General features: G+C 38.8%; 2 protein-coding genes across 2 annotated transcripts; one reads left to right on the top strand and one right to left on the bottom strand.

The window, feature by feature from the left end:
* Window positions 1–624: 624 nt before the first annotated feature.
* LOC146158940 (uncharacterized) lies at window positions 625–7,453 on the bottom strand. Its single transcript, XM_083384796.1, has 6 exons — window positions 6,492–7,453; window positions 5,716–5,904; window positions 2,774–2,936; window positions 1,897–2,091; window positions 1,391–1,513; window positions 625–744 (listed from the first exon to the last, which is right to left on the bottom strand). Exons 1-6 carry the CDS (start codon window positions 7,451–7,453, stop codon window positions 625–627), a joined length of 1,752 nt encoding a protein of 583 aa, XP_083240922.1.
* A 6,575-nt stretch (window positions 7,454–14,028) lies between these two features.
* Window positions 14,029–23,526, top strand: LOC146158939 (uncharacterized). Its single transcript, XM_083385580.1, has 9 exons — window positions 14,029–14,226; window positions 14,831–15,030; window positions 15,663–15,796; window positions 16,483–16,582; window positions 17,018–17,154; window positions 17,536–17,713; window positions 19,029–19,227; window positions 21,326–21,508; window positions 22,715–23,526. Exons 1-9 carry the CDS (start codon window positions 14,163–14,165, stop codon window positions 22,777–22,779), a joined length of 1,260 nt encoding a protein of 419 aa, XP_083241706.1. The 5' UTR covers window positions 14,029–14,162; the 3' UTR covers window positions 22,780–23,526.
* Window positions 23,527–24,190: the final 664 nt, after the last annotated feature.

Here is a 24,190-nt window from a genome sequence, read left to right as displayed (position 1 = left end):
TAGTGCACGCAGCAATGCGGCAGCATTCTTGACATACAGGCTTTATTAACATTCATTTAAATGTGGCTGAAATCAAACAAGCACATTGTGATATTGCCATTATTACGATAGACCTATACATCTACAGTGTTGCCCTTCACGTCTAGGCAAGGTTTTTGACATTTTTATATCACTGAAATTCCTTTAAAGAAGTCTGTTTATGCTTGACATCAAACAAACAGGTTGTCCTCTCGAATTTTGTTACATTGACCCTAAATCCAATATAAATCTACGACTATAGCGGAACAACATTGTAAAACTGTCTGTGTTAAATCATTTTAGCAAGGTTGGCAATACTGTACTCGAAAGAAATACAACTCGTTCATAGTTTTCTTGTTTATTCACTATATTATCCGTAACCCACGGACGCTCCATGTTTTTGCATAGGCAAGCTAAAGCATACAATAACACTTAAACCGGCGAAGAAAAAAAACGCAATAAAAATAGGTAAACAAAACAAAACAAAACGAAAGAAAAAACAACGCGACCGCAATGACGTCATCCACCAGATAGTGACGTCATCAATTGAGCGTGACGTCGTTTGCGCGAGATGGGATGTAGCTGGAACTGGTTTAGCGACGGGCGTTAAAAAGTCTTCCCAGAAATCCAGGGATGTTGCATGATGTCGACCAGCGTTGGTCGCGATTCGGGTTTGATTGAGAGTAGCCACGTGATCAGGTGTTTCGCTTCGTTGCTTAGGTTGCCCTGAAGAGTGAGACGACAATGTTACAACGTGACATCTTGGCTTAAAATTCAAATTCGCTTTGAAAATAGGGCGAGACCTTTGATTCAGAATATTAAGTTCTGTTAACTGATGAAAGAATATATGAGATATCTTATAAATGTGAGATACAGTATAAACGTTTTTTTTTTAAATTAGATAGAACTTTACCTAATACTCAAGTGAATATTTTCTAGAAAAAGATTTTAAAGAAAGCAAATGGATGAAAAAAAACATAAATATGAAATGCGATAAAACGTTTTTTTCTCAAATTTAAGAGGACTTTACCTAATACCTTATTAGATATTTTTTTAAATCAAAGAAAAGGCAAGTTTTTTTTATTTGTTTTAATTTTCTAGATAAGTCATTTATATCGAAAAGAACCACTTCCAGAATAATATGATACCGGTTTTAATAATTTAACGTGGGTTTTAAATTTACATTTAGAAAGTAAGGCTTTCCCAGTATCCGAAAACACCCCTCGTCACCCTTAAGTGATATAATAACATGAATTTTGGTACGTTATCATTTCCCAGTACACAGAGGTTGAATTTACTGATGAACGAATCGCATGTCTTTTAATCGAGCCGGCTTATTTAAAGGTGCTATTTGAAAATGTGTTAAACCAACCTTGAACTCAAACTTCCCCAAGCCGATTTTTGCCTTTGACTTGAAGGGAATTTCCCCGCAAAGCATGTCGAAAAGAAGAACGCCAAGACTCCAGATAGCGGCTGGTCGAGCGTTGTAGTAATGCTGGCAATTGAAAAAAATATATATTAATAGATTTTGGTAAATGGTAAAGAAATGTGGACCATAGGTGGTTGCTCAAAATTTGGTTATAAAAAATCGTTTCAGTTTGAGCTTTTATTGGTAATTCAATTTTAATGTGGAAAGCTGTAATGTAAAACACCTTGTGGTAAGCCGAAAAAAAAGGATTTCTAAATTTAATAAAAGCTAAAAATATTTTAAGAAAAAAAGGGCTTTTCAAGTCTTATATTTTAGGCTATTACAAATATAGGCAACAAATTGCAAAAGTCTAACCAGGCAAGAAAGGCAGAAATGAGGCTGTTTGTACTTCAGCGCCCATAAAAGTCCATGAGAAAAAATGCGACTATCAACAACAAACATGCTTTCACCTCGTTAAACCACTCGGGTGGGTAAAACTCCGGCGTGCCTGAGAAGTCTCGATAGGGCCGCTCGTGGATCATCGTTCCACAACCAAAGTCGATCAGTTTCGATTCTCCTGTGTCGCGATTCAGGACAATGTTCTCGTCCTTGATATCGCGATGAACGACGCCACGCGAATGGATGTGATGAACCGCCGTTAGGATCTGACAAAGTGGCAACGGTTTACATTGAGGTCCTTTTTTTTTTGCAAGCGAAGGAAAAACTAATAAGCTTTTTTCTTGTAATTTTATTGTGTGGAGTTTTAATTTTTGTATTGTCATTTTTAATTAAAATTTTTTACCTTTGAAAATTTTTCCTTTGATTGTATTTTTTAATTATAGTAAAGTCCTCGTTTTTTTAACCTTGGGTAGTATTTTTGACCCAAAAAATATATAGTAGGCGCCTGATATATTGAATAGCGACTATGAACATATGGTTGTATAACAATTTTTGATTTGCATTAAAGTTAATTATTATTATTCAATTAATATTTTTAAACTGATCAAGTCCCAATATTGTGTGCAATTATTTTAAACTTATATATTTTTAAACAGTACACCATTCATGAATCTGTAATGTAGCTTGATAATGAATTGCAAAGAAAAAAAGTCGATTAGATCGACATCATCTTAATTAAGACGGTTTGATACGAACTTGTATCATCTTCATTGAAACGTGTTAATCAAAATGATCGATCTACCCGACCGTTTGGCTTTGCAATTCATTATCAAGATCCCAAACTTATTAACACAAAAACAACAACAAGCATTTTGTATTAGGTTTGTTAGGTGTTGTATCTCTTGTTTGTCAAACGACGTAAGATGCGAATTTTTTCCTAACACATACCTGTCTGAAAATCATGCTCGCTTCTTTCTCGTTCATTCGTCCGACCTCGCGAATGTAGTCGAAGAGATCGACCGAGTTGGTTGGCCGCTCCAGGATCAGAATAAATGAATCCAAACACTCGTACCAGTCCAGTAGGCGAATGATCCCTCGGTGGCCGTTAACTCTGCCAGCAAAAAACAAGGGATGGTTTTAATCGTCTGATCGGGGTCTTTCCTCCGCCGTAATACATTTAGGTAATCATGGAATGCGAACTTTAATTGGGAAAAGTTGAGCGTGTGTTTTTATTGCCGCGGAACGTTCGTTACTTGGTCGCCCACGATTGGTTTATGGGGTTCGGAAGTTTTTTAGACGATCAATAAGCAATGTTATCTCTCCGGAATTTCTGATACGCAAGGGTGCCAAGCAATATTTTAAATCACTTATAGGATGACAAGTTTTGCTCTTTTGGAAGGTTTCTTTATAAAATTGATTATGCGTAATCAAAGAATTATACATAAAATATATATAAAAATAAATTCTTACGTTGTTCATTGTTTTCATGTGTGTTGCTGTAATTATATTTTTTTGTGATTTTACAGTATGTAACTCAGTTAAAATGTTATAATGTGTTCATGCCGAAATCTATTTGTATTTCTGAATAGTGGCAGAAACAAACAGTTTTGAAAATATTTGACGCATCGAGTTTTGCCTAAAGCATCTTAAAAGATTGGTATGGAACTTTAGAACGGGCAGACGTTTCGGCGTGTTTGAGCGTTTAACTTTAGAAAGGCAATACGAGTTAAGCGCTAGTGTTCATGTGCTTGCTTTTAATGGAGAGACAAAAACAAAAGTATCCGGTAACCAATTGCTAACATACAAAGATATGCGAGTTGCACGGTTGCTCCTAGACTGGTAGTATGTTTTCGGCAAGTTATTTGATAACATAATGTGTTTGGGGTTCTATGTGCGCTGTTGTATATAATGAGCCTCACAAGAAAGCAAGGAATTCATAAGTTATTCTGAAAAGGTTCTCAGACGGACTTTAGTGGTTTCCTATCAAAAAACGCATTGAGAGAGTTTTACGCTTTTTTTGCTGCAAGGTGGGCGAGGGTCGGACGATCGTATAGCCTCACTGTGCAAAATCACGCATGACGTCACGTATGACGATTTACGGCGACATCGCTAATTTACGAGGTCGTAAAATATATGCGGCCGGCTGCTTTTGTTCGCATGCCGAACGTCGATGGTGCACGCAAGTTTAAAACAACGCAAAGTAAAAGCTTAATTTTACGACAAACATCACGGTGAGTGTTGCTGCAGCACATCTGGTAATTGTGTTGTTACTCCAGCGTTTTTATATACAGGTCTAAAAGGTGTGATCATTGCCATTATCCTATTAATGCATCCTGAATTGGACTTAAACCTAGCAACTAAGCTACAATCATTGGAACAAGAACTGCCGTCGTTTGGTGTTGCTAAATGTGTGTAAAAACTTCGATTTTTTAACTCAATGTCTTCCAGCTGTTTTGGTTGAAATTATAACCATCAGCAACAATAAAGGAAAGAGGTGTTGCTACGAAAGTTTAATTTGACCCACATAGTAACTTGAAGTATTGTAAACAATGCATTTTGGAATATCTGAAATCCCAGTCAAGTCATTTGTAAACAGTGACTTAAGTGCACTAAAGTTAAGGTCGTTACAAAACTCCGTGTAGCTTGGAAAGTGTTATTTGCCCCATATAGTAACCCGACACGATCGTATGCACGCTGAGAAACCGGCATACGCACTTAACAAAGCACAAATTTCACGCCCTTTTTTCGCTGTTTTTCTAAATAGCTTCTAGACCAGTTTAGCAGCAGCAGTAAACCTTCGCAATTCACATTACGCGGCGTGAAACCGCGCTATTTTAGTCGCGCTTCTAAAAGCGGTCGCCCGTTAAAATAACCCGTCAGTTCGCTCACATCGTTACGCCCGGTCAGCGGGCGAATGCATATTGCGGGTTTCAGGGCTCTTTTGGCCATAAATGACGCGCCTGGCCTGCGTCGGGCCATCTCCGTTCGCGTCACCGGCCCAATAAATCAGGCGGCCGCGAGCGTCGCTGGATTGAGCAATTAGAATAATCCGGGCGCGGCCGGCGCGGCTTGGCTTCTAAACCGCTCGGCGAAACAATGCCCACGTGTTCGGGGCACAAAGCATCGCAACCCCTCTGTTCTACCCCCTTAATGCAGCGCACGGCCACCTTCTATTGCGCTGTTAATCGTCGGCGTTACACGACAGCCGGCCATTGCGCTATGGTCGAACCTCGAATCGACGCCCACTGTTCGATCGCCGCAATTTAATAACTATAACGTGTGGCGGTCTACTGGAACTTGCTTTTAGCGATCGAAGAAAATGAAGCGATACGCCAAATCCCAGGGTCGCAAGATGTGTGCCTCTACTTTGAAACAGGCGCACACAAAACTTTTTGTGACATTTGTACAACCCTCCTACACCATCCAATGAGAGATATCGCAAAAACAAGCATAAAATCAAACAAACAGTCTCAAAACTTACCTTCGAAGTAAGTACTATCAAACAATCTTATTATTTAAGATTATAAAATGCATTAGCAACGTAAGTAATAAAACCATGACAAGAACCCAAAAACGATGTTACTCATAGTATTGAAGGCTTATACGTTAAAAGTGTGGCGCTGAGAGAGATGTTTGGGGCATTTCTAAACTCATAACTTAATGTTGTGTATTAGTCAACTTTTTTTATTGCTTATGTTTTTCTAATTTAATTTGATCTCTCTTATCAGAGGGCACACAATGCATTTTAATGTCCGCCGCTCCCACACTGCAGCGGCTTTTGTCCGAGACACCGCTCGTTATCCGCATTTAGAAGCGTCCTTCGCCTTGCGCGTCTCGCGCGCTATAAACAGTCAATAAAAAATCGATAAAAACTCCAAGTCGAAACACACCTTATCATGAGCGCAATCTCCTGGGGTATGGTGCGGCCCTGGATCTTTTCCCAACGTTTCACCTTCTCGCGCATGACCCTCTTGATGGCCACAGGGTGCTGGTCGGCGGTACGGGTTCCGGCGTACACCATGCCTCCTCCCCCAACGCCAATTACCCCTTGGACGTTGTATGTTTCGAGAAAGCTTTGTCTGTAAATTGAATAAATAAAATATTGATTTTTGAATCAGTTAGATGGAAACATAAAGCAGTTATTCTTTGTATTGTCGATTGATGTTAACGCAAAGCTTTTATCAAAACTATACCTATACAAAAGCAGCAATTTATTCAATGATTTTTGAATTTAAAAGTCCTCAGATTTCTTTGTCGCAACGAAATGTAATTCTCTTAGATCCAATTTCCCGTAATGGATTTTGGGAAAGTTTTAAATCCGATAATACTGTTAGATTCCTGTGTGGCGTATCTCCCTTCGTTAATGCTATAAAAGGGAAGTGGTTTCGGACGAATTTGACACTGTTCGAATCGTGGCTGTTTTAACCAAGCGATTTTATACCCTGGACGATATCTACTGTCGCCTTAAGAAAAATTGAAAGACGTCATTTAAACTGAATCGGTAATACCACCAGAAGACAGATGATCTGATAAAGAAAACTAGGCTTTGTTAATGACCCTGATGCAGACCTCTTATGATCACCTCACATGATTTACAAACTAATGCAAAAACACGAGGAGATTTGCCAGTTTGTTTAACTGACCGAGTTGTGCAAAGGTAACAAACCTGGCCGACTGGGACGCTGTATCCTGTTCGTGGTTGGCTGCCAGCAGGTCGTTTTTGTTCGGCTGGGGCGACGTCGCTGCGGCGTTGACCGTGTTGTCGGGCGTCTTGCTAATCCGTATGTTCACTTCGACTGTGGGTTTGGCCGACTTTCGGCCTTTACCTCTCAGCAACTCAACCACCTTTTCGCACCGGGGCGGCACCTGGGGCTTTCGGGCCGGGGATTTGGTCACCCCTTTGGCTAGATCGCGTACGTAGCTTTGCATGGAAAAAGCCGGGGAGCAAACACGCTGTTCCGGGGCACTTGCTTTCGTTTCAGAGGCGTCCTTAGAGGGTTGCGCGCGGTGGATGTTGTTGTTTCTCCAGCTGAGATACTGACTGCGTGCTTCCTCTTGTTGATGGTGATTAGGGTTGTGACTTTGCTGCTGATGGTACCTGGTACTGGGCCGAAACTGCTGCTGTGTTTGCTGAGCTGCTTGCTTGTGGGCGAGCATCGCCACGTAGCTTTCCAACTGCGTCTGCTGATGCTGATGTAGCAAGTCTTCCTGATTTCCCGGATGCAAGTAAAATGACGTAGGTGACACGTTGCCTCCGCTGCCAGATGACAGGCTATTGCAGGAGGAAGAAGACGTGGCGTTCTGATGGTGATGGAGGTGGTTCCTTGCAGCTCTAGTCTTCCGCTCAAATGCAGAAGGAATAGTTGTCTGTTGCTGCTGTTTCCGCGTCCTCTCTGAAGCCATTTGCCGGGCGAGTTCTTCGCGTCCGATCACGGTGTACTTTGGCGCCACTTGGTGGTGGAAAGATGCGACGGAGAGCAGGGACTCGCTTCCCGATCCCGAGGAGCCAGTGGAGCAGGCACGGGCCACTTCAAGTTGCGGCGTGATGCGGATCAGCTGGTGTCCTCCGGACGCGTGGTGGGAGTTAAGTAATCCGCTTGCCTGTGAAGGGGCGATTGTACAATACATCTTCGTGCTACTGTGGTTTTGAGCTTGTACTCTAATCTGTAAAGAAGTAAATGCTGTATTTTTAGCACTTGTTTCGATCTACTGTACTACAGTATGTGATGAGAATCAAACAAATCCGTTTCGATTAAGATAGGTCCTGTGTGACACAAACTGCAAAGTTTCTCACACGTTAAACTTTCCCGCCTTCAACTGACACAAAACTCTCTTAACCTCCACCCCAAGTCTACAAGTAAGGGCAAAATCTGCTGCAGCGGTCCTGTAGTTGTCTCGTCTCTACGAGTGATGACCAGCAGCTGCCTGCCAAGACCGTCTAACACCCAGCAGCGCCGCTGATGCTGCGGTTTCTACAAATTGGGACATCAACAACTCCTGCTGCGGGGAGCGTCGACCGTAAATCTCGATTCTTCCGAGCGTTTCGCTGGCTGTTTTAATTAAGACTACAGGTTTATCACTGGCCTCAAGTGTCGATTTGCTATTTGCCGCCTACCCGGTCCACTGACCGACTGCTACTGACCTATAGGCTGGCCACTGCCGTACTCGGAATCGCGTAAAAAGGCGATGACCGCCCTGTTAATTGCCGCCGCTTCGCTAAACTGCTTCTGCTAACCAGCTGACGACAACGAGCTTGTTTAATTGCCCGACGAATTTGTTTACCCACGCATGGCCGACGCGTACACACATCAACATCGCCACATACATAAGTAATTGAGCGACGTTTATAAACAGAAGGGCCGTCCTACGCGATGGACCTTCCAGTAACGACCAGCGACGATCTTCTCCAAACCGAAACCCGGTGATTAGCGCTGCTAATGGCTCGACCGCGCATAAAGTAACCACGTCTTGACTCGTAGCCATATCACGTAATGATCGGGGCTTCGAGCGTAAGGTACATTTTGGTAATTTGTAAAAAGTAGCCGAGCATATGTTTGCGTGGGTTTCCGATCGCCGTAGTTAAGGACGCTACAGGTAACCGATCCGTACCAGCGGACACGAATCGCTGAGTATACGACTACGTGTGCCTTACCATGAGCCGAATTTTAATTGCTATTATTATAATCAAAGATTAGATTGGCTCAAATATGGAAGTTATTATTTTGAGAAACAACCTTTACACTGGATTCAACTTCACTGTCCTATTAGCGTTGTGTGTAAACACTTCTTCTCTAATTAGACACCATCGAGATTATTAGAAGTTTAAACATTTTATTAACTTTTTTCCACTGTCTTAAAGATCTAATCACTAACAGTTGTGTTTATGTCAAGCTAAAATTCTGCTTAAAGATGCTCTGGGACACTACCATGTCTGTATCACTTAGTAAACTTCAAATGCTGGCCAATAAAAACCAGACTAAGCTGTAATTAGTTGTCATTTTCCAACTTTAAAATATCCACGTTCTCACCCCCTTTGCCGGCAATCCTGCGATTTCTAATGCTTAATTTTAAGGAGTCTAATCGAACCTATATAACTTGAGTGCACAGTTATTAATATGAAGTAATGTTATATGCCTGTTGACCACCGTTTTGACTAAATGATCTCAGTTCTTTCATAGGAAGGTTGAAAAGGGGGCGAGGTTTGAATGCCCTTACGCATAGTCCGAGCTTTGGCTAGTTTTCTGCTTTAATCTCATATTTTACCCGCTACATATAGGTCTCTACAATCCTGGTAAGGCTGTCAGTTTGCTAACATTGATGTAAATTGAGAAGCGCTTCTTGTGGAGGAATTAAATTGCTTTTCCTGCTGTCGATATTCGAATTGATACCTCAAAATTTCGACCGAGCTCCTAATAACATTTTCGCGATTTCCTCGAAAGACATAGCATTCAACTGTCCATTTACAAAATATTACATTACATGTCCATCTTGCCATTGTGCTTCTATTCTAATTAAACCGTTGAAATTTCGACCAGGCTGCCAATTAGCCTTCCCGGTTTGCCTTTTGCATATGGCCCCTCCTGTCAATTTCAGGGACATTTCTCATGCAAAGTCGGCGACGCTAACCAATAAGCAAGATTTTGCATGTTCAAAATCCGCATTTGAAAGCGGATTAGCTGCGGGGTGCTTGGTCTTACTTAGTGGTTTCTGCTGCTGCTGTTGTAATATCGACTGCCTGTTGCTTCTTCTCCTTCTAACACCGAAATGCCGGTCGCTTTTCAGCGATCGCCGCGTTAGAGAGGTCGCCCCTCTTTTTTTCTCATGCAAGAGCCGCAAGGCGCGATTGTTTCGTCACAGACAACAAAACAAGGGGGTGCGATAACGGCCGTCGCTCGCTGGCCCCGTTCCAAGTTTGAGTCGCGATCGCGCGTCGGAGCAATGTTCGCCGAGGCTTCTGGCGCGCGAAGTTACGCGATAAGGCTTCGCGCCCGCGAAGTTACTCGATAAGGCTTCGCGCCCGCGAAATTACGCGATTAGGCTTCGCGCCCGCGAAAGTCGGACGCAGGGAATTGCGCCTGTAGGTAAATCAGTTCGCGCGCTCGAACCTATACTTTCGCTTATTGATAACGCGGAATCTTTCAACGAAAACTCGCTTGAGTTGTTATCATAACACTATTGACCTTTTTCTCTTGTAGAGCTGGCTGCGAAAGTAAATTTATCTCCAAGAATAATGTGTTCATTGTCTTATCAACACATTGGCTTCGATTACTGCAACCATTTCGTAGCTTGGCTTCTAAACTAATAAGAGTTTGTTTGTTTTTTGCACTGAGTGAAAATGAATGGCATGGTAACTATACTAACTCTAAGTACTTTTAGTTTGATATTTAGCACCACTGTTACTGAACAAATAAAGTTATCATACCTAAAATAAATTTAAAAAAAATGATTTTCATGTTTTGAAAATGAAACCCCGGTGCCCGCCCTTATAGAGTCGCATGAGACACAAATATTTTTGATTTTAGTCGTATGGTTACATTTATAAACAATCCTGTAATAGAAACAAAAGTTCGTATATTTTTTGTAAGCCAAAAGTATCAACAAATCGAGGAAAATTTAGAGTCAAAATTTTCAAAAAAAGTATTTATTTTCCTAAATAGATACTATCCGTTTTATAAACTGAATGGACATGATTGATCTTGTTTAATTTTTTTTGCCATATTTGATCTTGTTAACATTGAATTGTTAACGTTTCATACTGGCTGCAGAAGCGTATATTGATAGTTAGTTTGGCAGTATACACAAGGGAAGTCTCAACTTTTCAAGAGAATGGAATGACGCCGTTGGACGTTAGGTTTAGGTTGGCGAAGTAAAACAAACAGCAACTTGAACGACTTGCAAGGCAGCCTTTGCTGGACGGCCGGGCACTTTTCTAAATCAATCTGGTTGGATCAGGATCGATACAGGCGGGCATATGTATACGTTAGTATGTATAAGGTTCTCAGACGTCAAACTGGTTGAACGTATAAGTATAGCGGCAGACCTTCTAAAGGCAAACATGTCGACGCGTTCTAATAACGCAGGCAAATCGATAGCACGTCAGCGACGTTATGTTCCCAGCAGTCCGTTGACAGCCTTTTCTTTAAGGGGCTTGATTTCGAATCGATCTTTTGGTTCAAGGTAGACGTCATGTTGCACTTGCGTGTTAACGCAATGAGCGAAATTAGTTGGGGGATTTGCGGGCAACCTTCTTTGAAAAAAAAACTTTTTTCAAATCGATATGTGCGGTTGTATTCCACAGGGTCATCCTCGTATAATCCATCAATTAGTTAATTAATTCGGCTTTCAAACTTGACGACAAATGTCCGGCACGATGGATTAGATATGGTAAACTTAAATTAGTTTTCAAGATAGTTACAATACTTTAGTCGAGCGTACCACATTCGCAATTAGGTCCCCTGTTTATAGCGCAAGACGAAAAAAAAGGATTTTGTATGTATACATACATGACCTGGCATAGCACGTTTATTGAACGCAAACTTTAACATGAAAATTCCTGTCCTTACTTGCAAATGTCTTCTTTGAGTATCTCTGAAAGACAGTCACACACACATGTGTGTTAATATCAACTGTGATCTAGCCCCTCGGAAGCTGCTTTTTGACCAACGATTATGTAGTATTGAGTATCTCTGTTTATGAGTTTGGACAATCAAAACGGCTTTTGAGGCCTAGTACATATAGTTAACTACCCGTTTCATTTTCAATTATATCGTAAATGGTCAAAGATATGGGATCATTAACCCATTGCCAACTTAATTCCAACAGCATAATCCGTCGAATAGGAACTTAATCTGTGACTCTTAAAATCTAAACTCAACCTACAGTTTATAGTGTCGAAAAATTGCGAAACGGGTAAATTGTATACAAGTGAGTTGAAAGGTAACTGTAACATTTAATAGGCTCGTGTGTATGTGCAAATGTTAGCGATGTATTCCTGCTGACCAACTATAACATCAGAACTATTGCGAACCCATAGTACATCAAGGAGTGCCTTTCACCAAGCTTGTTTTGGAAGAAATTTGGTAAAGAGTAGCCAAACTGGGAATATTGTGTAAACCTAGACACAACATTTTTGAGCCTTGATTTACATTGCGTGACCGCAATTGCCTAATTGACGACACTCCGTCGCGACGTACAAGCCACACGACGTCAAGGTCCCTTTGCGTCGCCATCGGACGCCCTGACGCTTGCACGTTTGCAAAAGAGATGAATCCTATTTTGTCAAATATTCTTTAGACTTTCCTTTCTTAGTCAAATGCACCATCAGTCTCTAAATTCGAATGAATCTATTTTGTGGCGAAATATATTTCTCTTTTAAAGAACTATAGAACTTATTAATGACTGAGTTTGACTAAGACAGGAAATTCTAAAGAACATTTGCTCCCATTTGAAGTTATTGTCGTCATTTGCGTATAAGGACGAGGAGACATGTTCATATTTTACACATCCGGTTTGTCCTATTCTGTCATTGCTAATTCCTGATTGCATTCCCATTCTCGTCAGCTTATCTCACATCAAAAGCATGTGTACCTTTGACCGTACACGTCCGACAGGCAGGTGCATCACTGTTGGTCGACTTGGGTATTTACATCCGGTCAATGACTTGGCCACCGAGATATAGGTAAGCCTGCTTTAAGATTAAAACTTATGACCATTGAATAGCGATTCTTATCCGTTTTACAACGGAAAGGTGACAGGTGCTCCAAACAAAATGAGAATATTATAGAAATTATAAGATTAATTGTATGTTTTTGATGTTTTTAGTTTAAGCAAATGTGATTCCTTGTTCAATTTCGATCCAAATTTTATTTTCAAGGTTACACATTGTTAATTATTGGAATGATACAATATTAATTGTTATGTTTTTTTATAACGTACAAGTTTCTCTTTACTTATCTCAGTGGGCATACAGTGCCTTAAATAATGCAACTATTAGGCCTTCATAATTAAAGCTTGCGCGTACTTTAAATTAAAAGTGATATAATTTCGAAGCGGCACTTTTTCGTGTTTCACAGTTGCGCCAAAAAGCAAAAAAAATCAAGAAAAATCAATTTCTTTGAATATTGAAGTAATCCTCCGTTTACCAATTCCCCGCAAATATGAATTCGTTTGCCGCTAGATGGTGAAAAAGAACACAAACTTGAACGAAAATTTTTGTTACCATCATTTGTTATTTATACGTTTCATTTTGTCAATGAGATATTTCCTTATTTTCCCGGAACTATCCAATTTTTTCTTTAAATATTGTGAACCTTTGGAATGGTAGTTCGTTAAAGATTTCCCTATGCCTTTGCCAATTATTGCGAAGGTGCTGTTTCGTTAGGAAAAACGATTACGTTTTAGATGTACAATTAGGTCATGTCACATTGTCAACAAAATTTAATAATTTTTGATTTCCTAGCTGTGTTCCTAATGCATTTCTGCTAGAGATTGCAATAATTCTTAATATGGATATGGTTTGACGCGATTAAAAAATTGTCAGTGCAAATAAGTGTCTGCAAATCAAAATCCTCTCTATGTAACCAATAAGCAAACGTAAAAATTGGACATTTTCACGGAAATGATTTACTGATATTTGCTTAGCATTACTTTAACCGAGTGTAGCCAACTTATGTTTGATTGCGATCGACTAAAATATATTTTTTAGAGACTTCCGATCGACTGGTTGTGTAAAAAGTCACAAGAACACTTGTTAAACATTTTGAGCGTTAATTGCTTTCCGAGATAGCAACGAAGGTTAATTCGTTACGTCAAAGAAAGCTTTATTAGGTCCACAAAACAATTGTTCATTTTAATGTTCCGCTTGTGTGCGAGCTACTGTAATGACACATATTCGACGCGATCGACCTGGAGAAATGTGGCGATCGACGTGTTGGCTACCCCTGCTTTAAACCATCGGGTTGATTGTTTGCATAGTTGTCCACGACTCTCGGTTTTTCTTGAAATTAGCAAATTACCGCACAACAGCCAGCAATCGGAAATTAAAACTATCCGAGACAGCATCATAAACAACGTGGTTGTGTCTGTACAGCAGGTTTCTTGCCTCGGGCGGTCATACGCCAGTCAGTTGGACTACGTTTAAACCACTACACACGTTAAACGCTAGGTAATCGCTTTATATTGCAGCCCTACGTTATTCAACAAAATATTGTACATACAATTGCCGTTTCGCGGTTATTTTTAGATTTCTTTAACACAGTTCTAAAGTTTAGGTGTATGAGACTTTTCTGGTTGTCGTTTAGTTTTGCATTAGTTCTTTACGATGCGTTAAGAAGTTGTAATGATTTTATGCTATTTTGCTGTTGTACTTTGCCTTTTCAGTCACACAGCTCCGGCCTTCGCGGGTAAGTAACATTGTTTATTTAGGAGTGTCTTAACCTATTTACGATCGGCAAACAACTAAATTTAATTATTTAATTTTGTTTTAGTAATTAGACGTCGTGATTGACTACATAATAATGCGGCTATAATTAATACAGGGATGTCCAATATTATCGAATCGGATATGATGCCTGATACCAAGTTCAAGCATCGGTAATATTGTGTTACAAGGTTGGCATCGGTGCTAATCCTATAATAAATACAAAATTAAACAAAATTACCGTGGTAATATTTTATCAAATTGAAACGTTGTTAACTAGGTTTTTAAGCAAATAATAACGTGCGATTCCCTAAAAAAATACTTTTTAATTTTTGAAAAACTGTCTCCCAGAACTTGGAACAAACCTGGCTCAAATTCTTGCTTTAAAAATTTTTGTATCAGAATCGATTTACCCATTGTTTTTATTAGATGCCGATATATCATTTAGCATCAGGTATCACCTTCGATCCTACAATAAAGGACACTCCTACTCTCAAATTGTATGACTTTATTTCAATAGGTGCATGGTAAACTTAAAGTGGTTAGAATATATTCAGATATATTATAGCCAATTTATTTCTATATAGCTGACTGCGAGAAGCCGGATTTTTCATGTGACGGCCAATCTGGCAAAGTCATTATCAAGACGGTTGACTTCAATAAAGGAAGACAGTTTTGGTTGAGGGACAGATCCTCTAGAGAATGCGGACCTCTTAGGATGTCAGGAGATCGTGTGTCACTCACCTTCAAACTAAAGCCCAAGGGAAATTGCGGAAGCATTGTGAAGGTATAGTTTTCCGTAAAAAATAATCCATACCAAATAACCTGGCAAACAAGGTATTTAAGTTTAAGAAGACAAAAAACTCAGTTTCAATTTACGAGGCTGAACTGAAGTAGATCTCAAATGGTTCTCAGCTAGCTGAACACTAAAACAATCAAATAATCGGTACAAACTATCTGAATAACAACATTATTGATGCCTTAATCATTAGATTGGTTTCAACTCCGCTTTAACGACTGTAAAACCGCGATTATGTCCTTTAGAAAGAGCTCTTCAGGTTTCCAGAGGCCGCGAGTTCAAATCACAAAACAGGCTAAGTTTTGCCTAGCCGTCCCTTACATATAGTTTTCATGCGGTCATCTTCTTTAAGAGAACATTTTTCGTGTTTTTTTATCTAATTAGTCGTGTTGTTGTACATTTGAAAGGTAATTGGATTTTTCCCAAAGATCACACACATCAAAGTAAACAGCGTATCCAAATTTTCTTTGTAAGTATGTTAGGTCTGTGACCTGGAGTTGACTGTGTAATCTTACAGGAAAACATCAAAATTTCATATAAATCGTTATTTCAACTCCAAGCTGATTTCGGTTTATATTTTATTTGATAATAGCTTTTATTTAAATTCAACCGATTCACAGAAAAGGGGCGAGTTCTCCTATTACGAAAACCAAGTGACATACCTGGATGAATCCGGTTCGACAGTTGTGCTTTACAATGTCAGCTGCGTGCTTCACAACAATGTTGGCTTCCCAACTCTGCCGTACTGCTACCGGTAACTTTATTGCTAATTCCTACAGAAACTTTGACTGAGCAACGACTCTGGTTAATTACAGATTTACTGAAAAATGATCGAACCCCGGGTTTGTTATTTACCGACTCAAATGCAAATGAAACCGTGGTCATTTGAAATGGCAAAATCAAGACACAAAACATATCATTTGAATAATTATTTCAACCAACACTTAACGGTCACGGTGCTTTCCTATAAAATAAAATTACTGTATAGCTTTTGATTTTTCAAGTACAAATCCAGACAACCTATTGCAGCATCACACGCGAAAAGCGCTCATTACAAATAGGCGTGTATAGCATAATGTTCTGCCAACCATTGGCCCGAAATGATTTGTTTTTTAGTGCATCTGTTTTTGTCGGCGTTTTCGTTTCTGCCGACCATTTTCAATCTTTCGTTCTGTTTTATTTTATTGTTTTTAGTGTTATTTTCAAACATAACTTTGCAGTGCTCTAGTGTTTTGTTGTAACGAACACAAAGCGCAGAAAAACATTTTCTAATAAGGAAATACTTTAATGCAAAGCAGAGAAACTATAAGGCGAACGTAGGACCATTCTTTAAAAGGAATTATGTTAACCTAAAAATTTAGTATTGCTATTAATTTTTCAACGAATGTTGTTTTTTAATGGTTTCCTCGTCATGTTTTTTTTTGGCGTTGTATGTCTTAGAGAACGACTGGTCGGTGATTTCCCTACGATGAGAATAAGCCTCTATAGAGATCAGGAGCTAAATGACAGAATTCCCCTGGACGACATTGTCAACGTTCCGGTAGGTAAAGTTTAGGTAATATAAGAATGTGTAGTTATATTTCAGGTCAAAAACACTTTTCGTTTATTTTTGATTCATCATTCTTAAATTGCAATCACTAACAGGGTTAATGGTTTTCATAATATCTCTAATATTAAATAAGCTAAAAACATCCAAATTAGGTTAAATTTTACTGATATTCACGATTTTTTGTAGACTTGAAAATCTGCAAATTTGTAATGTAATTTGCATATTTTTTTATATGACTGTATTATCAAGTATTATGCTTTGTTGCAAAATATGCGACAGCCTATTTCGACGCCATATATGGACAATTCCATTGCAGAAAATGTCGCAAAATATTTTACTCCGAAAATGTGATATGGCAAAACTTAGTGCAAAAAAAAAAAAAAAAAAAAAAATGATACATTCCAAATTAATGAGCTGACGTTTTAGGTCGGCCAGTTTCTCTATATCCAGATGGGAACAAATGATCTGAAGGCATCCGGTCATGTTTTTGCAGACTGGTGTTTCGCAAGCTATACCCCGAGAGCTGAACACAGAAAAGGAATTCACCATTTCATTCAGGACGGGTGAGGTTACTTAAAGAAAAACATAACATAGAGCTGTGTAATTCCTAATTAATGTCATACAAACCATCAAATATTGCGATTTTCGGATTTAAACTACTTTTCCTTAAAATTTAAATTCACATTCTTTCAACCTGAGGTATGCATTCCTTCAGGCTAAAGTGCTTATCTGCTCAAAAAGTTAAACGTTTTTAGCCGTTTATCAAAAAAACACCCTTAAATATTAACTTTCATTAGCTACTTCAAGAAAATTTCACGGCAAAACACTGTAAATACTTGCGCCTGAATAATATATTAAGTAACCCCGCACACTTTTAATTTCTTGCCAACCCAATGTAAAAAAAATATCACCAAATTTCAGACAGTGTTTTTTTATATTTCAAGGCGTCCTGTACAAAACGACCCAACGGTGAAAATTCTTAATGGATCGACTGAGCAGTCGGTTGTGTGGCAATTCCAGATGTTCAAATGGTCGAACATGTCGCAGCAGAGAATCTACATCTTCTGTCAAGTTGTCTATTGCCCGGAACGCTCGCCCGAGTGGAAAATAGGCTGGAAAAAGGTGCGAGGTGTTTTTTTAGTTTATAAGCACACTTTTTCTCTAAGCCCAAGTGGTTCGTAGAAGAACACCAATTACACGACCTCGCGGCCTCCAGTTGTCGCCATTTAAACTAAAACTTTGCCCTCCCCTAGCAAGTTTGACAAAGAACATTATTTATATCCTTGTTTTTCGCTTATTTTAGATATTCTCGTGCATTATTAGCGCCATATTGTTACCAGCGCTGTCTTTATGTACAAATTACTTAACATGCCGCAATAACAACACAAACTGACCTATAGTAACCCCAACTTGAAACCGTAGCTACACCGCTACCTACCGGAAATGCAAACAATTGATTTAATTTTGTAAAACCAATTTTACCTAAATTATTTTTGGATATTATTCTTTTTTTACTGTTTGTTCGTCACCTATTTTTACTCATAATAAAAATGTACCACACTATTTTTTGAAGTATTACATGTTAATGCTTAAACTGCCTCAAAACCATTTAAAGATTTTTTTTTTAATAATGTGCTTGCATTTGCGGGCACAAACTAACAGTTATATTATTGGACAAGGTTTTTGCTCAATACACGGTATGGGACCGTTGCTTGTTGTAATATTGTAAACACAGTTGTACCAATATTAGATGTTTTTCAGATGTACTTAAAATTGGTACTTTGACTGTGATCTTTACCACCCATTTCGGAGCATAAATATTAGAAGTTTCTATCCTGTTAGTTTTGAGAACTGTACTGATTACTGATCTATCCCTTCTAATATACTGTGATTTGCCGGATGGCCTATAGGTGTCTGTTCCAAAATCATCGCCGTTGTTTTGCTTCGTAACCTTAAAAAAGTTAGGTTTTTTAAGAATATTCGTGGTGTTTGTATTTAAAAATAAAGTGGGAAAAATTCCATTGCCAGACGTTTTGATACATTTTGATTGTTAAAAGTTCAAAGCGCAAAATGTTTATAGAATATTTTTACATCCATTCAAACGGCGCTGTGTTTATTAAGATGCTTTCAGTATGTTGTAGAAAATGCTTTTCATTCTTTCTTTAGTTTGTAGTCACAATAGTTAACAGATACGTAAAATCGTCATTTCAAAGCGAACTGGGGAATGTTGTTAAAAATTCAAAGCTTTTTTTTATAAAAGGTAAAAAAGGCTTTAAAATCTGGGTTACATATTCTTTATTCGTTACCGCACCTGATGTATTTCGCTACCGTCACAATAGTTTATTTAAAAAGTCGCTACCAAACAGATACGCAATATTGTCATTTCAAGCGATCTGAGGAACGATGTGAAATTAAAAACTCTTATTTTTGTGCTCAGTGTCTGACACCGGGCGGTGACTGGCGCCAGAGAGCAGCGATCGGCGTGATTGACAGGACGACCCCAAAAAACGGTCAAAACTACACGCTCGGCATTGGCCCGTTGCTGCCCTTCAAGTTTATCTTTGGAGTTGATGCGAAACGGAAAACCAACACTTCAGATATCGACGAAGCATTAGAGTTCGCCCGTACGAAGAAAGGTGGATATAATAAGGAGTTTTTAAAAAGAGTTTTGCATCGAGAAAAGTGTTGCGGTTACGTACGCTGGGAAAAAAGCAAATAGTTGAACAAATGCGATTACGTCATAAATACGTCACGTACTGCGCAATCTCGCTTTGCACACTTTGCGTGAGTTTTGAGTGTTATCAGCAGAATTTCTGTGAAGTTCAATTAAGGGACGGAATATCTTTTTAACATATCTTTTTTACCCTATAATTTCAGTAAAATTTTGTAATTTTTTTCATAATTATTTTTTTATAGCGTGCAATATTTTTATCGACTTGGTTAAGCAAGGCAAATCACAAAGTAATCAAGCAAGATCACCTAATATCTTTTTAACTCGAAATTATACAAGATTGTATCGAATTGATTTTTGGTGGAACTAAAACAAACTGTTTGCCCCTACTATTTAAAATTGAGATTTACCTTATTTAAAGAAAATAAGATTTACCAATCCCAAGCTAACATTACACAACAAGAAAGCAACGGACGAATTAAAATGCGACAGCATTATATGCACAATTCTTCAAAAATACTCGACACTTTAGGTTTCACGGACGAAGCTTCTTTAGGCCTTTATAACCTCGCAAAAATGTTGCTGTCATTCGATCCTTTCGCTATAAACTGCCAGAACAAGGGTGGCCACGGTTGTTCCCCTTGCCCCATTTTTAATTTTACGTCATATATACTCCATAAACATTTGCCCTCTCTTTGACATTAGAAGTATGACAGTTTGGGCATAATCGATAGCTCATGTTTGTTAATTTGTTTACATGGGTCTTACTCAAAACTGTGAAGCGCTTCCTACGAAAAAAACAAAACATAATATGGATATAGTGTTACACCAAACTAGTCCAGAACTCTACTTAACGGCCTCTTGACTGCCAAGCGCTACAGAGTGTGTATTTTAGTTGTATTAAAATGAACGACAAGTAAAAAATTAAAAAAACTCAAAACAACGAAAAGCGGCCAACGCCTAAAAAGGTCACATAAACGTTAATTCCCAGGGTTAATATAATGATCTCAAGCTAGCCCAAAACGCGACTGCCCACATTGGATTTCGCCATTTACAACAACGCGAGAAAAAAAGGTGTGCGTGTCAAACGTAACTATTATGCCAACATAAAACGTGAGAAAGCGTGAAAGGTGAGGTGCATAAAAAAGCGTGAAGGGTGAGGTGCAAATGTGGAAAAGCGATATAATTTACGTGAGTGAGAAAGAAAGAGGAAAACGAAAACACACGTACAAACGATAAAACTGAGAAACAATAACGCACACACAAACGATAAATATTCGGTGCAACAATAGGATGTGGCATTTGTAAACAAGGTAATTTTGCAAAAAAACAAGTTAAACTTAACTCACTTTATCGATATTTTGATTTGTTCTGTGTTTTAAATATAGTTTAATCTTGATTAAACTCACTTCACATTTAGGGTTACCCAAATTTACATTGCAATTTTTTTATAAAATTACACTATGTATTTTGGAGCGTAATGGTTGGAGGTTGTAGTAAAGACGTTCAAAATGATACCTACTTCTGTATGGGCTTTGATATTCTTATTACGTCACACTATATATTTTTTTCCATATATGCATGTGTTTTGTTGCGATATCCATGGTAACATTGTTTCACTTGTAATTGTGCACTATGCGCTGGCCAACCCTTAACTCCGAGGTTCTTAAATTTTTTTTGCCGCGGACCCTTAAAATCTTTTTTGGCCTCGCGTGGACCACAGTAGGCAAAAAAATCAAGAATGAATGTCGTCAGAAATTTACGTCACAATACAAATAGACTTCAGAAATCTGCTGATTTCGCTCCAAAAATGTGAAAGTGAGATGGGGTCTTAATGCATTCAGTGCAAAACCGTTTTATTTTTAACTAAACCGTTTACTTTGATAAATTTATTACTTCTTAAATATATACTAATATTTTAATTTGGTTTTCATGGACCCCCTAAAACTAGTTTACGGACCCCCAAGGGGTCCATGGACCCCAATTTAAGAACCCCTGCTTTAACTAGAGTATGGTTAGGACTAACTTGCATGCGATAATAAAAGACATTATTTTTCGTTCAGAGTCGCACCACACTGTCGTTTTCATAACGGTTGGAGTGGTGTGCGGCGTCACCTTTCTCGTTTTTCTCTCCGTGCTCCTCTCACTCCTCTATAGGAGCAAAATGAGAAAAAGGAAAATAAAGAGGAAAAACAAAGCTCACGACGAGGAGGAAAGGATTCAAACCGGATTCGCGTTCGTGCTGAGTAAGGATGAATATATTTGTTACTAATGGCGCATGACTGTACTCGCATCTTTAGAGATTCTTGAAGTATATTGTTTTAATTTATATTTTGTGATTACATAAGTTAGGGTAAAAATATAGTTTGGAAGGGAGCATTATCTGGTTGCCTCCTGGATTTTTTCCCAAACTGCCGGCGTTATGGGCCCCAAAACGGACCTCTGGCGTGGCAAAAAGTCGACAAGTTAATCCAATCTATGCGGCCATTTATAAAATTGCTGAATTTGCAATGCATCCGCGAGTTAAAAGAGTTTGCTCAAAGCTGAAATGGCCTATGATTAAACTATTGGCTTTGTTGTTTTCGCGGATCATTCCACAGCAATTATGTGTCATCGCGCAATACACAAAAAACAGCAAGATTGAAAAGAGAAGTACTGAAGTAACCGAAAAATGTAATTAAACACGCGGGCCGTTTGTCGTATGTTGTACAGGCCTCTTGTAGATGATTATTACGACATTTAATAAAAACTGCTAAACAGCACAATTAACTGCTTAAGATGTAAAGTCCATTTAGAAACTTAAACAAAAGTGTATGATTTTGGTGAATTTTTCAAATATGTTTAAAAGTTTTAAACTAAACAACATATTCTCTATCAGTTTTAGGCCTACTAAGTTGCAATTGCCTCTGTTCATATTTTTTTTAATTTTCCAGTTTTCTTGTTCGTATTTTAAAGTTTTATATATTCTCCTTTTGATAATTCTGGCTACGCGTGTCTCATAATAACTAGCGAAATCAAAACGCGAAACTAATTTTTAGTATTACCTCAGTAAAATCATTTCTGTTTTTCGCATACGTTTAAAAAACAGTAAAGGTTCGTTGAAAATAAATAATAGATAGGTAAACGTTATTAAAAGGACAATTTTGTGTTGTTATTAATATTTCCTTTAATTTTGATATGTTTGATACTGCATGTGTCTTGTGAAACATTTTGCTAGTCAGATTCGGTCAAAACTGTTATCTCTACAGAGTTGAACGTATGGGCAACAGTGAATAACTAAAACATACCCACTCAATACGAAACGCTAGTAGAAACAAGATGACCTTATTAAATTAAAATCAGTGCAGAAAACAGTATCGATCCCAATTATTCATATGAGTAGCCAAAGATTTATTTTCGCCTTCATTCCCTTTATCGTTGATTTTCCTATTTTCGTCTCGATTTATTTTTAGGGAGCTCGGATGACGTTGCCCAAAGCGGTGGTGACGTAACGACCCAACATAGAGCGGATATGTAAGCGGCGTGCGTCCCTAGGGACGAATCACCAAGCCTATCGTGTTACGGCTGGTAACCTTTCCATAGCTTTGCGTCGTTCGCAAACGTCACGGCAAGCTTCAGCGGGGCAAGATTGGATTTTCAAGTCGAAATTCGTCGGACGCTGCTGGGATCTACAACACCTGGTCACAAGCCCTTGTGGTGTCGGGGTTCAAATGGCTTTTGGCTTTGCTTTGTAAGCACGCTTTGCCGTTCGCAAATTATAGAAGAGGATGATGCTCATTTAGCGCTTCAAGAATAGAAGAACCCAATATTTTGTGTTAGCATTTCGACAGACAAAGCGTTTATGCTCACAGCAACTCCCTTGGTCATGTAGATTCTAAACCTCTATTATGTAATCTCCTTAACCTCTACTGTGTAGAAATGTCTGGTTGAACTTACGACTTAAAAAGGGTACACGTCGAGTACGTGTGATTTGAATCTTCTTGCCAGTGAATAAATGGTTACAATCCATATATATTTTTAATCAATACCATGTTTTTTGTTTAATCTGAGTTTATATTTGTAACATAACAAACAGAACCAGCTGTGTTATGTCCATTTGTTAGTCCAAAGTCAATCTCGTGTTCTTGGACTAATAAACGCATCATTGATATCACATACAGGAATTGATTGCCATACCAGTATCCGGTATTTCAGACTAAATTCGGACGATCCAATAGCAAATTAAGACATTAGTTACTGAGAATATCGAAATTGATATTTTAAAACATACAAGCGTCATTAATTCGGGTTGTTATGAAACAAATGGCTTAAGCTCCCAGTAACATATGTGCCTTTTACTGGTATCATGCACTTAGAAATATACTTTTGCATACCGTTTAAAGGTGCTCATTTAGATCACAAACCGTGACTGAATAGATTAATTCAATTTGGTGTCTGATAAGCACCCATGCCATCCTTGTATCGGAGAAGTACCTTGATACTACGAATTGGTAGGGAAAGCGGCTACGACCCTGAATTATCAGACACCTCTAACAATATCTATACAGCGCGCTCGACGTCGCTGAGGATGTTTGGTATTTGACTTCGAAGGAAGCGGCTGAAACAGCTTATTATCGTTAATCGAAAGACCCACTCGTCGTGTTTTGCCGACGCGGGATTTCGTGCGCTATTTTCCCGCGCGGTTAATGTTTTGGCCTCGAAGCTTCACTTCCGTCCTCGCGAACTTCGCGCTTCGCAGACGAAAACATCCCTTCGGACGTTTGCGCAGCAGAAATAAAGGCGAGCGGCGAAAGCACAACAAATAACCGCCAGCTGTTGTGCCTTCCGATATGCTGCTGAAAATAGGATTCGATTCATTCGCTTGCTTACCTTTCAACAAGGATCGGAAGCGTTTATCGGTCAATGTGACGAATGCTGATTTGACGTTA

Source organism: Ascidiella aspersa, chromosome 3 (genome assembly GCF_963924565.1).
Source record: "Ascidiella aspersa chromosome 3, kaAscAspe10.2, whole genome shotgun sequence".
In the NCBI taxonomy this organism is placed as follows: domain Eukaryota; kingdom Metazoa; phylum Chordata; class Ascidiacea; order Phlebobranchia; family Ascidiidae; genus Ascidiella; species Ascidiella aspersa.
The sequence above is the reverse complement of the archived record's forward strand: the minus strand, read 5'-3'. Positions and strand labels throughout refer to the sequence as shown.

What these genes read in the sequence shown, in the direction of transcription:
- LOC146158940 (XM_083384796.1), bottom strand. Translation starts at nt 7,453, where the DNA reads ATGTATTGTACAATCGCCCCTTCACAGGCAAGCGGATTACTTAACTCC. An exon ending in CGAGCATGATTTTCAGACAG is followed by an intron (nt 2,092 to 2,773) that starts GTATGTGTTAGG and finishes CCACTTTGTCAG; the next exon opens with ATCCTAACGGCGGTTCATCA. An exon ending in CACCCGAGTGGTTTAACGAG is followed by an intron (nt 1,514 to 1,896) that starts GTGAAAGCATGT and finishes TTCAATTGCCAG; the next exon opens with CATTACTACAACGCTCGACC.
- LOC146158939 (XM_083385580.1), top strand. Translation starts at nt 14,163, where the DNA reads ATGATTTTATGCTATTTTGCTGTTGTACTTTGCCTTTTCAGTCACACA. An exon ending in ATTGCGGAAGCATTGTGAAG is followed by an intron (nt 15,031 to 15,662) that starts GTATAGTTTTCC and finishes ACCGATTCACAG; the next exon opens with AAAAGGGGCGAGTTCTCCTA. An exon ending in ACTCTGCCGTACTGCTACCG is followed by an intron (nt 15,797 to 16,482) that starts GTAACTTTATTG and finishes TGTATGTCTTAG; the next exon opens with AGAACGACTGGTCGGTGATT.